The 16,097-nt window shown below is 40.9% G+C and overlaps 1 protein-coding gene across 1 annotated transcript in view; it reads left to right on the top strand.

Moving 5' to 3' along the window:
- The window catches only part of Dcdc2 (doublecortin domain containing 2), a 161,627-nt gene that overhangs the window by 134,210 nt on the left and 11,320 nt on the right, over positions 1 to 16,097 (top strand). The window contains exon 8 of the mRNA XM_051194507.1: positions 9,692 to 9,792. Coding sequence (XP_051050464.1) covers positions 9,692 to 9,792 — 101 coding nt within the window. The remainder of the gene's footprint in view (positions 1 to 9,691; positions 9,793 to 16,097) is intronic.

The following is a 16,097-nucleotide window of genomic DNA, read 5'->3' as shown; positions in this document are numbered from 1 at the left end:
CTGTCCTATCCCCTGACACTGTCACCCTAGGAGTCATGAGTAATGCTTTCCATGTTACCTCCTCCTGTAGCAAATATCTACCCCTGTCTGCCTAGATAGCTCTACCTCAAGAATACACTCATCTCTTCCCTAGTCTTATGCATCTCGCCCTCTGCATTAAAGTCCCTTAGCTGCTCTTCATAATTTTAATGGTCAAGTTCAAATTTGTGGTGATGTCAGACAAGGTTTTCTAAAACATTCCCTTATTCTCTTGCCAGCAAAACAACCTGCCATCCTCAGTATTGCAGCCTTCCTGCCTCTGTGTGAGCTATCTACAGCCTCCGAGCCTTTGAATACTAGAACTTCCTGTCCAGAGATCTGTACTCTGCACATCAATGGCCAATGCTGCTTGTCTTTCGATTTTCAGCTCCTGTCTGCCACATGCCAACCCTGACTGCCTCTCCTTGGCTGTTCTTATCTCTGCACACCCTCTTTTTTTTATTTTATTTAATATTATATAACAAAGACCAATTAAATGAAAACAAACATTTATACACAATATTTGGGATTTTGGGCATCGTTCTTTCAAAACTACTTCCTGCTGGTAAGGGGCGCTGTCTTGGGGGGATTCGAAGAAGATTCAGATATCCTGGCTGTAGTCTGTAGGGCTGTTTTGTCCAGCTGTTTTGAATGTAGGATTAGCTTGTACTCTGTTTCAGGCGGTCTGGCGTGATCAAACCACATTAGTCTGGAAGGAATCCACATCTTTTCATTTTCTGTGGAAACAGAAATAGAAATCCTTTTCCCCAGTAACTTGTCCTTCAACTTAAATTTTGGAGTCAAAGCATTTTTTTAATTTAATTTATTATTTTACATGTCCTTCCCAGTTCCCTCTCCCTCCCTCCCTCCTTCCCCTCCAGCCCTCCCTCCCTCCTTCCCTCCCTTTTACCCTCTCTGCCCTCTCACATGCACTCTAAACACCCTCCCCTCCCATCCCCCCACCCCAATTCCATATGTAGGGGAATGCCATCCAGTTGGGGTCATGTAGATCCTCTGCACACCCTCTTAACAGCCGTGTAGCACTTGAAAAATCTATCATCCTGCACTATGGATTTTCCCATGTAATTCCCCTGGAGGTAATAAGCACCTTGAGGTCAAACCTTGCCATTCTTTCTGGAGCTGGTTCAGCATTGTTAGCATAACCAGCAAGTGAATGCATGAACATCTGAAAGAATGCCGTGGCTTCGTGCTACAAGGGAGTCAGTACTCTGTTGCCATCGTGGACTCTGAAAGTGCAAATGTTTTCAGTGTTGGAATTTTGTAGACTGGAATTTCCAAGGTTGTTTGGTGGGAGCCAGACCAGCCAGAATTAGGAACTGGAACTGTGAAATTTGGTCACTTACTAGGTAATGTCAGTTACTGAGGTTGGAAGAGAATAATTCAGTAATTCTGATGTATTAAAACTGATTTTTCAGGATAGTTTTTTGAGACTGGAAATGAAAAAGTAAAACTTTGCCTATCTATTAGTTTAGACAAACCTCCTCAGAGTCATATGTACCTGCCATAGATTTAAAAATTGTATAAAAATGTATACACCTTATAAAGTAAAACGTCACAAATTGTATATGTTAGAAATATGTGCTTTAATTTTATACTCTGAAAATATCTGACTTTGAGGAAAATGTAAAACATCTATGTCTAAAAACAACAAAATATAAATGCAGACATAAGAGCAAAATTACCCATATTTTGGAGAAATCAATGATAACAATCTTTTGGCTTCTATCTACACTCAGGCTATTTTGTTACATGTATTCAAAGTTAAGACAAAATACATATGGTTAAAATCAATTCTATGCAAATATTTAATAGTCAAATTTATACATAATTTCATAGCTGATGATAGTTAATACCCTGCAGTGGGAGTCAGAAAGCAGAAAGAAACCAGACATTTCAAGCTAGAGATATAAAAGCACAGGCTGTGTAAGTGTGTGAAGTTATTTTCATGTAACTTTATAAATGGCTGAAGGAAAATAGGACTTGTGATGTTCGTGTCTTTGTGAGAGTTTGGGCTTAAGTTATAAGATGCGATGAGACATACTGGGAGGATTCGTGACTGAAAACATTCAGTTATCTTCCTGCCCAAGTTAGATGTTCTCAGAACATTTGCTGTCCTTGGCAACTTTCAGGTTTTTTTGTGATGAGATGTTAATTTAGTGGTGTGTGTGTGTGTGTGTGTGTGTGTGTGTGTGTGTTGGTGCATGTTTGTGTACACATGTATGAGTCAGAAGGGGTACCATGGCCTCTGTAAGGGTCCAAGGAGAGCTGGCTGACCTCCATAAGGAAGTGTTATTCTACACGCGTCTTCCTTTTTGCCTCTGTGTTTGCTAGCCCTCACAGGGCCTGCTTCCTCCTGGACCACCTCCCTGGGTGTGCTTTAATTTTCAGTAGTGCATTGTGTCTACAAAGAGCCATATGGAAATTCAGAATATTTCACTAATATTCAAGTACTTAACACTAATATTAAGCTGACAGAAACAGCTTTTATTTCATCTTGTGAATTTTGATTAGATTCTGTCTCTGCTGACTGATGTGATGAATAGACTATTTCCTTAGAAATGGGTGGACATTCTCTTCTTAGAGTATTGTTTTATGTATTCAAAGCCAGAAATCCTTCTTTCCCTATATTGTCCCAGTAATCTACTAGGTTTAATAAGCTGCATTTAAAACTTAACACTTTATTTTAAATTTAACATTTTATCAGGAAATCATAGTAATATATTGAATAAAAAAGTATTCACAGCCATCAGAATTTTCTTCACATAGCGTTTAGCTAATAAACACCTAAAGTTTTCATGAACTATATAATACTGACCATCAGGTTGTTATTTTTCTTCTAATTTAAATAATTGTGTTGATAGGCTAAGGAGATGGCTCTATGGGAGAGAGTGCTTCTGGCAAAAGTGTGAGCATATGGTTTCAAATCCTAGTGCTCACATAAAGGGTTGAATATAGCTGTCCACACCTGTACCCTCAGCATTGTGTGAACATTGGAGAGTTCCTGTTTCAGGGAGAAAGTGATAGAGTAGGTCCCTCTTTGACCTCCTTACATGCATATGCAGGCTCACCTGTACATATATGTACACACTGACCACACACAGAGAGAGACAGGGACAGAGAGATAGAGACAGACAGACGGACAGACAGACAGACAGACAGACACACACACAGACACACACACACACACACAGAGAGAGAGAGACAGAGAGAGAGAGAGAGAGAGAGAGAGAGAGAGAGAGAGAGAGAGAGAATGAGTATAATAGCTCTGTTGAGATTGTTGGCCATGAGGGACTGATTGCCACCAGTAACAGGACTGAATCACGACTTATCATTATTCGATCACCTTATTTATCTGAGGACGGTAATGAGCTGAAATCCAAGGGCTTTAGAGTCAGAGACACTTTCATCTCAGCTGTGGTCACCGAGAAGCTTGGGAATCACCAGTTAAAAGTTTCCTTTCACATTTCAGCAGGAGAAACAAATTCGTATTTATTTTGAACAACACAGCCGTGAGATGAGATGCCTTCCCTACCTCAGCAGCTCTGTTTTTGTATTTTAGGCAATAAAACTCGTAAGAGATAAGTGAAAAATAATTGAGGAGCATTTTTATTTTTCCTGGAGTGTTTGTTATTGCTTTACTGTGTAATATGCACTAAAATGTCCATTCATGATACAAAAAGAAAAGATGAGAGCTGGGCTTGGGTGTAGTGTGCATTCAAGCATTGAATTCGATCCTTGGTGCAGTAATTGAATGAGAGCAGTATTGTGTATCGAGTTCATCCTTGCTCCTTAGTTTCTCAGCAAACAGCTTTTATTACAAAGGTTTCAGGCAGAGAGAACATTAAAATATTGGATCCCTTTTATTCTGGCAGTTGTTTTTGTTGGAGAATGCTGGTGATGACATTTGCATGCTGGAGGGGAGGGGAAAGACAGATAATAACTGCCCCAGGAGGAAAACAAAGGACCAGTGGCTCCAGGAAGGGTTTTTGCCCACTGTCTCCTTGGCAAGAGATGGAGAAGGGGTCTGAGCCTCCTGTGCTTGTCTTTGCACAGCAGGTTTCTGCTGGAGTTAGAAGGGGTTGTTTTCTCTGGACCTGTAATGTGTTAGCTACCTCTGAGTGCTATAACAAATCACCCCATGGCTGTCCCAAAACCAAGGCTGTAGTTCTAGAAGCCAGACTTCCAACATAGACCTCACTGGGCTCAAAATCAAAGGAAGAACTGAGTCCTGGCTATTCTGGTTCCCTGAGACAGCATGCATGCTTTTGCTGCGGGCTCTCTTCTGTTTTCACAGCCAGTGATGGCACCAGGTCCTATCTCATTTTCTGCCCTATTGTCTGGCTCCCCCTTCACATTCAGGCACCATTATAACTTTTGGATCCACATCAAGCTTAGTGGATGAACCCTTATTTTTCGGGTCCACGAAGTATAAGATCACCACAGAGTCCCAGTACTGATGTGGTCATCTTTGGGGGACTATTATTTAGGCTTCTACATATAAACAATTTATCTATCCCAATCTAGGTTGTACTTCAATCTTCTTGTTCCTTTATTATTATTCTTCCCCGTCTCTATTCTAACATTATATTGTAAGTGTGGCCAGCTTGGGGCAAATGCCCTGTAAGAACAGAGAATGAAATGAAATGTTTATAAGCTGTTGTCTCCTCACATATACAAATGTGCCTCAGTGTCCAATCGCATTTCAATGTCTCTGTGCTGCATTCTGTTCATTGCTGGAGGCAGTAATGAACAAGGTGGGTACATCCCTGCTCTCTGCTTTGGGAGAAAGTGATGGACAGGAAGTTACCAAACAAATGAGCACCAGGCAGAGACTGAGAGTGAGACACTGAGTGAGTGGTGGCTTCTGGCACTGGAGTGAAGAATACTTTTCTGAAAACTGAATGGGGAGGAATAGCTAATCATGTGAAAAGCAGCAAAGGGTGTGGGAAGTAAAAAGCCACATGTTGTAAGTGGAGTTTCTGTTGGCAACAGTGGAGGGTGGTGTAAATCGATGTGCAGGAGGGGGAAAGTGTGCTGCCCAACCTCAACTCTTTATATCTTGTGAAGAACATAAGGCGTAGTGGAAAGATGTTGAAGGATGAATTAGTGGGCGTGTGTGTGTGTGTGTGTGTGTGTGTGTGTGTGTGTGTGTGTAGGCCAGAGATTGACTTCTGGTGTCTTCTTCAATCATTTTCCACCTTTTATTTCTGAGACAGGGTCTCTCACTGAACCTGGAGCTCTCTGACTAGGCTAACTGGCTGGGCCATAAGCTCTGGGGATCCTATTGTATGTGTTACACCTAGCTGTTACCTCTTCCCCCTTCTCTTCTTTTTACCATGGGTGTTGGAATTGATTTCAGGTCCTCATGTTTGTGTAGACTGAGCCATGTATTCAGCCAAAATTAAATACTTTTTATTTTATTCTTTTAACCAAAACTTTATTTTGGAGAACTTGAAAAAAAATCAGTGAGATTAGCCAAACTCAAAGTCTACACATGTCAATGAACTTCTGTATAGATAGAATAGCCATTCTGAAGACATCGAGCTTTACTTTGAATTATACACTTTCACTGTCATTACATTGTTAGGTACTTATCAACGCCCCCCCCCCACACACATGAGAGACAGATACATGAAAGAGTTATAACTAGATAGCAATCAGTTTTATATCTCCTTTTATGACATGTGTCTTTACCTGCATTCCATTTGTGTCTCCAAATGTTGCTTCCCTCCTCTGGAAGCTTGCACAACATCTTCTGGTACCACAAACTCTAGTCCTCAGGACTCTGACTAGCAATGTCAAAGGGGGAGTCTTATGCATGGTGTTGGGGTTTTTGTTAGATTGTGGCTCTTGGGGGAGTGTTGTCATCCCAGATGGGAAGAGTTCATTTAAACCATGAGAAGAATAAGTGTATGCAAGTGACTTGAAGGGAAAAATAGGGTGAGGGGGACATCAATTTGGAAGAGGTAGGGAGATAAAAACAGGAGAAAGGCAGGGGGGTTAAACTAGTAGTAAAGATATAAGGCATTATGTTATTGCCTATCTGCTTAAAATGTATACACACACACACACACACACACACAATTTTATGGGTTTACTTTTGAATACCACATGGACTCCTATTCTTGGCAATAGGCATATGTACATTGAAATTCTATTATAGTTAATATTTGTAGGCAATGGCAAGAATTCTGTGTTTACATAGTACTCAGTACTGTCAGGTCAACTTGATAAGCATTCTTTTCAAAATCTGTTTGGAGGTAGCCATTGTGCCAGGAATAAGGCTTGCAAAGACAAAAGATGTGGTCTACACCTGAAGGACTTGTAGAACATCAGGGAGCAAGACAGAGTAAGCAATAGAAATTGATAAATGAAATAATGATTTATGAAAGAACAGTGAGATAATGAATGCTGGGAGGAAATGATTGGTTTTGTTTGGCTGCGTAGTTTAGGGTGAGCCTGTAGGTGATATTTATAGAGTATTAATATTGAATGTAATTTGAACTGAGGGTTAGACTCTACCAGGACAAGCCAGGAAAGCATGAAGCAGACATGAGGATGTAGGCACAAATTATGGAACAACATAGTACACATATTAGTAGTGTATATTACTTAGGGAAGGTGATGAAGACTTGGTAGATGTAGCGGAGGCTCTGTCAATGGAGTAGGAAGTAGGAGAGATGGATAATGTGTGGACCAGGATGCAGAATGCTCCCATGGGCATCATTACTCAGATAGTAAGAAATAGGAAGTTGAGATTTCCTTGAGCAAGAGGTAGGAGGGGCAACCAATGAGATACTGAGGAGGGAGGTGATATAATTGTGTCCAAACTAGGAGGTCAGTGTACACAGAGGCTAGTGTGGGAAGGAAGAACTAAATACCCATAAGGTGTCTGAAGCAGCTGCACACAAGGAGGGCACATCAAGCAGGAAGAAAATTGATGTGTGAGAAAGAGAGTAAACCCGGGGCTTGTTTCCACCTTATTTTCAATAAATGTTCAGTGTGAACTTACTGTGTTTAGTGCTCCAGGCTTACTCTTGGAAACAAGGATTCAAAAGACAGATATTTGCTTCTGCTGTGTACATAAAGGGAGGTAGCACTTGCCCCTGGGATCTCTCTCCACCTGGGCTGAGCCTCCAGGACTCTTTTCCTGCTTCCAGAGTGGCAATTCTTTACTAACCTCACATCAATCAACTCCTTGCAATGTCTCCATGCAAAACCCAATCTTTATTATTCAGTGTAGTTATGGTACAACATCACCATGTTTTAATATTTCCCAGTAATATTTGATGGCTTGATAAATGCTCATGGTATAATTTTAATGTAGATACTCACTTATAAATCTCAAGTTTTACTTATTTGTGTGTGTGGCGGGGGGTGGGGGGAGGAAGAAGAGGAGTGGAAGACTAAGAGGAGGAGTTGTGAATGTTGGTGACAGCTGTCTCTGGGCCATGAGATATTGGAAGAGTCTTTATTTCCTTCATCTTTTAACTTCTGAACTGCAAACATATCAAGATGAATAATAAGACTACTTTTGAAAGGTCTGCTTTCTCTAAGAATGAAGGGCATCACCACCTTTACCTTTACTAACATTTATAGTGAGAATGAATTAGCATCCCAGTGGATTCTTTCCTTTTCTTCTAGCATTGGTTTATGTTGACTGTGGTGAATCTTTTACCCATTCCAGTCCCCTTCCCTGATGCTGGAGGGAATAGCATCAGCATCTCCACTCACTGAGGAATGAACCCCCAGCCCCACCCTGGTGAACACCTCCATGGTTGTACTCTCTGTGTATCTCTCCCATCTCAAGGTGGATCTTGCCAACTTCTTTTGTCTTAAGATTGACACTTTCTGTCCAAGGTCCACTTCAAGTTGACATTATTGTTGTTGAGACAGTCTCACATATGTCCTAGGCTGGTCTCAAATTCATGATGTAGCCAAAGATGACCTTGAACTTTTGATCTATCTGCCTCCACCTTCTGAGTGCTGGGTTACAGGGGTGCATTACTTTATAAGTTTATGCATTGTTGAGGTTGGAGCCCATTACTTATACACTCCACCAACAGAGCTACATCCCCAACCCCAACCTCAGTTCTTATTAATGAATGTGCCTTTTCTGTGGTGGCATACCTTTTCTAAAATACATCTGTTGACAATTCATAGCTCTGTTGGCAGAGGTAGACATTGACAGTGATTGTGAATGCACTCTGCTGTTATTGATAAATTATAGAGCATTCTCTATGTTGTTTCTTTGTAAGAAAGCCCAATATTTGGAGTAAGTCGTAGCTGCAGTATACTATATCTGCCATCTCTCTGTTCTGTAATCTAAGAAAGGAATGTAAATTGTACCTGAGATTCCATCCCTTCCCATTTCTTTCCCCTTCCTTCCCTGTGTCTTTCCCTGGCTATGTCATCTCCCCATTCCTTACACTCTCCTGTAGTTTTATCAATGAGACCCCTAACCTCTGAGCAGCTTTATGGAGTCAGTTTTTCTCTGCTTTGTGGGGCTGTAAGCAGTCACAGGGAGCAGATGACCTGTGAGTGCTCTGACCTTTGTCCCAGATGTATGGGTGCTACATCTCATTCATATCTTATGCTATTGTGTTGCTTCCTAAAGTATAAATTGTTCCTCAATAAATGTAAGCATCCATTTTGTGTGTAGTTAAAGTTGACCTTGGAACTTTAGCAATGTGTGGTGTGTATTAAGTAATTTTTCTAGCAAACATGCCCTTGTTACAGAAATAAAGGTGACTTGAAGACAAAAGAGAAACAGTTTTTAGATTGTAGGGGTAATCTAATAGAATACCCGTAAAGGAGGTAACATTTCCATCCCTGGAGAGCCTTAAAAATTTAGACAGAGCAAACATCTGTGAGGGTGGCTGCAGCACTAAATCTGTCTGGAAGCCAAGTAGTAGACAGACAGAATGACAAATGGCTCTGGGATTTGATTATTTGGCTTGGAGAAGGGAAGGCCAAGGAGAGACATTAAAGGTCCTTCATATATGAAAAATGGAGACTGCTGCTTTGCAAAAGGAAACAAGTTGAAGGAGCTTAGCCTAAATCCCTAGGGGCTTAGGTTTCCTCTGTTGTCAAGAGCTTAAAGCCACAGGTTGTGAAAATCCTATAAAAATCCACAAAACTAAAGCATGCTGACTTTCTGGAGGGATGCTGCCAGTCCTCTCTGAGCCTGCTGCAATAAAACCTGTTTACCACCCTGAATATAGAGAATTGTTTGCCTACATTGTATTGAATGCATAGTATTCTCCAGGGAACTGGAAATTCTTAAATGTTTTGTAAAGCAGGGAGCATTGTTACTGATTGCTGGGTAGGAGGGGTACTGGAATCTAGCCAGGAGTCCCTTCCATCTCTGGCCACTGAGGCCACCCACTAAGCAACAATGTGTGAGCAGACATTTGTTCCATTTGAGCTCTGTTCTCCCAAGACAGGCTTACCATGGCCACTGGACCTCTTCTCAGTTAAAATAGAAGATGGGAGTGGGAGTGGGGGAGGCACATTTAAATCATTGCCATTAAAGAAAAAATGAATATATGTATGTATTTTCCCTTCTGACATTTCATTGTAATGTCAGCTTTCAGCCACATGATGTCATTATTGGATTTGATTTTTTTCTCACCTATGTTTGGCTCCACAGATGAAGGCATTTTCAAAGCTGGGACAGAGAGATCTGAAACGAGGGGGGCAGCAGAAGTCCAAGAAGATGAAGACACGCAGGTTGAGGTCCCAGTGGATCAGGTAGTCCTCAAACCTCTGAAATCCATGGAAACAGGAATCAGAGGCATGGTTCCCCTCACACACCCAGGGCCAAGGTGTCCAGTGATCTTTGGAGCATAACATGGCACTGCCAGTTCTTCCCAGTACCCCTCCAGAGAGCATCCACCTGTCTCTCTTTAATGTGGAAATGTGTGTTCTTAATAGGCAGGCGAGACAATCAGGAGCTCAATGTCAGCCACAAGCTCACAGAGAAAGTCTAATTTAAAAAAGGAGCCTTGGCTGGGAATTTTAATCTAGGGAAAAGTCATTTTATATGGAGGAAAAAAAAATAAGTGTTTTTAAAAAATGGCCTGATATTCTCTCCTTCAAGGTCTTTGAATTGTTTTTTTTTTTTTTTTTGGGTGGTTAGATTTTTTGTTTTTGTTTTTGTTTTTTAATTGCTCACACAAATACAACTCAAATGTGTTCTCTGTGTGTAGTAATTTCCTTTCCTAGTCCAGGGGAACAATGAACTTATTTGCATTTCAGGAAGGCATGCTAACTGAAGAAATTAAGTCATGTTAATTCTGGCTAAATACAAGAAGCCAGCCAGTTAACTATATGTTCATATGTGTGTGCAAGTGTCTGTCTGCACGTATGTGAGTATGTGTAGGTCAGAGGTATGCATCATGTGTCTTCCTCAGTTGTTCTAGATCTTATTACTGAGGTGGGGTTTCTCACTAACCCTGGAGCTGGCTGATTTGGCTAGACTAGCTGGCTAGAAAGTCCCCATCTCTGCGAACTCAACACTGGTTAAAGGTGTGCCATGCCTGGCTTTCATGTGGCTTCTGGGCATCTGCAATTAGGTCCTCATGCTTAACAGCAGGCTTCTTACTCAGTGAGCCATTTCCCTACACCCTGTCACACTTTGTTTTGTTTACAATGATTATTAAATATGAATAGCACTATAGGAATATAGGATGTTTTTCTTTCCTTCACTTTCTGAATTTTTTACAGTGAAAGATTTTAGAGAGTACATATTAATGAGACAATGAACATTTGAAGGACCTCCACTGTATCTACCAAACTGAGTTTACACACAGGAATACATTTGCATTCTAAAGGAGATTATAAATAAGGTAGAATCCTATTTAACCAAACTGTTGACCCTGGTACCATCCAGTATACAGATCATATTATCCTAGTACTTCTAAGCTTGACTTTATATTGAAATAATTTGGAGAACTTTGAAACAAAATGCTTGAAAAACTCTGTTACACTTTCTGTTACAGTCATTCTGGAGGGTGGGTTAATGCCAGACTCTGAAGGAAGGCAGGGTGGCTAGGAATTGCCATGTGCCCTGTGACTATTATGTGCTATCTCTTTTTCTGAAAGCAAATTTCATAATAGGGCAGATCCACAAGTGATCTTCCCACCGTGTATGTCTTAGCAGGGCAGTGGCGAGACTGATGCTTAACTAACCCATCATAGTTTCTGCACACGCTGTCCTGATGAAAAGCCGGATGTGCTGAAATTCACGGATTTACAAAATCCAATTTACGTTCTAAGATTTGCTCTCACTAATAATTTTTCATAAACCCCAGTTATAGTTACTTTGTTTCTCCTGGGAGAAAACAGAATTTTAACTCTACTGTGAAATCATAATTAAATATTATATTTTCGGACAAAGAAGAGTAATCATGTATATACCAAACTTATTAGTTGTAAAAACCAAGACTAATTTATATTCTAAAGTCAAAATATGAAGACAATACCATAGCATCACCAGTAAGGGAAATGTCTCTCCACTGATCGCTTCTTAAGCAACCTGTGCAGTTGTGAGGGTCTGTTTGCTTAGGTGTTCTCTGATTTGGAGGGAGGGACTTTGGGAGGGAGAGTGGATCTTTGATGCCACTGGATTAGCCTTGCATCGGCAGTGCTTGATTTCTTATTGGATGTGTGGAGATAGTTGAACAAAATGCAGCAGGGCAGGAGTGACAGATAAACGACAAACGTTGGGCAAGAACAGCACCAGCAGACAGAAGGACTTGGAGAAAGGAAGACTCTACTTGCTTTCTTCTGCTCTATTCAGTTCTGGGATCCTTAGGCCCTCTTGCTTCATACTGGGCACCAGCCCCTGGTGGTGGTCTCAGAGTCACTTTTGTGTCCTAAGTAGCCATGATCTGAATATTCTGTGAAGCCAGATGTTCTGTGGAGAAATTCATTAGCTCCAAAACAATGAGAATAGCACTGAAGAAGAACCCTACATGGTCTGCATTAAATGGCAGCCATCTTTTATCAGGTACATGCCGAGGGACAGGAATTGCATGACTGTTATCTTAAATGACCATAGTGACAACTTAACAGACAGGCCTGCCTTACTATCCTCACTTTCCATGCACACACACATATACATATATATGAATATATATGTATATACACACACATACATAGGTATATACGTGTGTGTGTGTGTGTGTGTGTGTGTGTGTGTGTGTGTACTGTTTTCATCATGTAGACCCCAGGGTTTAAGGTCTTCAGGCTTGCCTGCAAGCACCTCTACCCACTGAGGCATCTCACTGGCCCTGAATGTCTTCTCAAGAATGTTTGTATAGTGAATGGCCTTGGAGAGTAAAGGTACCGACTTCCTATAGGAGAGTCACCCTCAATGGAGGCATTTTGTTTCCAGAGAGATGTTTGGCTGTTTGTGGAGATGTGTTGTCAAAACTTGGTGAGTTTTGTTGGATCTAGTGAGTAGTAGTCAAAAGAGCCACTAATTCCCTGTAATACACATAAGTACTCTCCCCAACAAAAATTATGTGGCCCAGAATACCAACAGTGATGAGAGGCCAGGTCTGCTTATTGTCCTCTAATAACAAAGGAAATGCCTCCCATGGTTCAAAGCTCAAGAAAGTTTACTGGCCATCATAAAGATTTAATGCCATTGATTCACATGCTTAAGGATTGATCAAGAAGGCAAATTTTATGTTATGTATATTTTTTCATAATAAAAGTAATAAAAAATGGGTTTTCCGAGCTTGGAGCTCTTTGTTTTTGATAGTCAAGCCAGAGAGAGAGAGAGAGAGAGAGAGAGAGAGAGAGAGAGAGAGAGAATCATGCAGCCCTTTCTGGTGTGGGAAAGGGTTTGAGCCACTGCCAACACTCCCGTTGTCTCTGTTGCTGTGAGCAGCAATTTGTTTTTGATCCTAGCATCCATGAAACTCTGGCAGAGCAATATGTTTGCTGTAAAGGAGGCAGAGCCTCAGGTTGTTCATGTCTTTGTGTTTCTAGTACATGTGCTCATGTGAGGGCATACTATGGGATCATATATATATCTATGTCATGGTGAACTTCAGAGATCTGTTTCTAGATCCAGATTCATTTTGTTAGTCAGAGACTAGTTCCAGTCTATTGCTATGACTGTAGCATCTAATAGAGAGATGATTTTAGTTCATTGTTATGTGGAATACAGAGCAGAATTTTGATGGTGTGTGATGGACCAGGAGTTAGAGAGCAAGGCCAGACCCTGGCCCCACACTTCCAACAGCAAGGCTCTACCTCCTAAAGGTCCCGGAGCCTTTTAGAAGGTTCCACCAGCTGGGGAACAAGCATGTGAAGCACAATCCTTCGGGAGAAAGTTTCAGAGTCTAGCCATTGCGGTGGTGGCCCTAGCAATGCTTCCAAACTCAAGGGGAGACTCTTATGTATCTTGGGAGGCCAGACCAAATGACTTTTATTAGGGAAAAATTTAGGTCTAATAAGAATAAGACAGGCTGGGCAGTGGTGGTGCATTCCTTAAATCCCAGCATCCAGGAGGCAGAGCCAGGCAGATCTCTGAGTTTGAGGCCTGCCTAGGCTACAGAGTGAGTTTCAGGATAGCCAAAGTTACACAGAGAAACCCTGACTTGAAAAAAAAATAAGACCAGGCATTTAAAAATTTACTTTTTCTGCATGTATATTTCAAATAAACCTAGGATGGACAGACAAGAACCAGCTTTCCTGATACCCAGCACTGGTGACCTGTGTGCTACTGGGAGCATTTAGAACACAATGCTTTTCCAAAGTCATGAGGCAAGAAATGAGTCTATTTCATATTGTTGATTAAATTCCTCTTAGCCATTAAGGACCAGGAAATAGAGGCCCTTTCATCTGAGAGACACAGTAAACAAGTACCAGTGAAATACAAGCAGATTCTCAGAAGGCAGAGATAGTAATTGACTGTCATTGCAGGGTATGTGGAGTGGACCAGAGGTTTAGGTTGTTCAATAGTTTCACCCACCAGTGCATAACTGGGTCTGAGTAGGAAAATGAGAGCTTCAAAATGCCCTTATGCTGAATTGTTTTGTTAAATAGTATAGTAACCACCATCTTGAATCATGGAGCAGACAAAGTTTTATTTTGTTGAAGTTGAAATTGGAGGTATACCATATGCCATTTTCTGATGCATTTTTATTTTACATATATATTTCAGTTGAAGTTGTGCATGTAATATTTTCAAATCAGCCATTTTGACAAGTTATAGCCAAAAGCACACCCACCTCCTCCCCATACCTCTCCCCATCTCTGTTTCTATTCCTGGAGTACCAATTTAAATTAATTTATTTCATATTTTTTTCTAAAATATATAATGCCTCAGTTTAATACCTCTGAGGTCTTTAAGTCTTATGTGAAGGCATGTGGCATTTTAATAATTTCATTTTATAATCTGTCACCTCAAATTTCATGGAACTAATCTCTTGATTGTATTTCCTACAAGTTAGGTGTTGTTTATTAAACCTTCTATCTAATGACTGTGTGAGTTGGTTACTTGATCGTTCATCCTTCCTTTTTCCCATCTGTAGTAGGTCAACACAATTTACAAAACACACCCTATTCTTGTTTCGTGGATATGAAATCTTTTTCCAAAAACTGATGCTCTGCTATTTAAAACTTCATTTTGCTAGTGTGGTTCTTATGAGTTTCTTTTTCATCTTTCTGTTTTGTTTTCTGCTTTGGTGCTAAGGAGATGTGTTTGTGAATCATTAAGGACAGCACATAGGCAAAGTTTATCAGCAGAGATCCAGGGCAGGGTGAGTGGTTTGTAGTATTCATGGAAAGAGCCTCTCTATGTTTTGGTAGTTCTAGCATTGCTCTTCTGTTTCTAAGGATATTTCTGTTTCTTTGGATATTTGCTTTGTGTGAGCCTAGTGCTTAGCAGTTAGGGCCTGACTGTGAGGAGGGGACGTGGGACTCATACCAAGAGACTTACTCTGCTTGACTTGAGTACAAGGGATGTGCACACCAAATTTTTAGCTTCCCATTCTGCAGGTTTGAGTTTTAGCTTTTTGACATCTACTCCTATTGATCATACAACCACTGACTTTATTGAGCCCCAGATTTGTTGCTATTACTTCCTTTTTTGTCATCAGTGTCTTTATGGATGGATTCTTTTAAAAATTCCTTTTACTGATGCTTTGAAGAGACATTTGAAGAATGTCAGGGGGCAAAACAAATCCATAGATAACAGTGTTCAGCCAGAAGTCACTTTCATCCTAAACTGTCTTTATTTAATCTACACTAGAGATGGACAACTGATTGCCTGTGACCAGATTCCCCAGGAGAGGACCCTAAGTGGCCAGCCAGACTATCCCATGCCTGCATCTGTTTGACATGCCACATATTTTCCATCTGACTCTCCCCATTCTCTTACACTTATCCCAAGATAAGCATTTATGTTGCTCTCTCAGTACATTGGGTAGTTAGTTTTAGCTATAATGACTGCTTACATCTGCAGAACACAATACCACTTCAAAGACTATAACTAGCCCATGGGGTACAACCAGAAGACAGGAGTTTTCTGAACCTGCAGATTTTCCTGGCTATTGAGTCGATCACTGACTTCACCTGCTTCTTGGAGATGACCAACAATCATCTGTGGTTTGTCTCAGAAGCCTAGCAAGAGGAAGGGCCTACAAGTATCCATTTTTCACATACAATAACATAATCCCAACTCTGCTTCAGTGAAATGCACTTATTAACCAGAAGTGTAAAACATTTAGAACCAAAGGAAACCTGGACTCCAGTCTTTTATTTTGTCACAGAAGAAACAGAAGTCTCATTAGAGAAAGTCATTCTTCCACAGAGACACCATATGTTTATGATACTGTTGGCACAGGAGGAGTTCTAAGACAGCCATAAACCCTGGCTTCTGGTTTATGGCTGTCTTAGAACTCTCAATGAAGGGCAGTGGAGAGATTAGGAGCTTCTAATGTCCCCGTAATTGGCCCTCCCTGAGCCACTCAGCCTTCAGTGCCTTTGAGAATTAAAGGCTGTGTTAGAACCAGCAGTTCACCAGCACTCTTTGTATT

This window comes from Phodopus roborovskii, unplaced genomic scaffold (assembly GCF_943737965.1).
Source record: "Phodopus roborovskii unplaced genomic scaffold, PHOROB, whole genome shotgun sequence".
Taxonomy (NCBI): Eukaryota; Metazoa; Chordata; class Mammalia; order Rodentia; family Cricetidae; genus Phodopus; species Phodopus roborovskii.
This window is presented reverse-complemented; position numbering and strand designations above follow the sequence as displayed.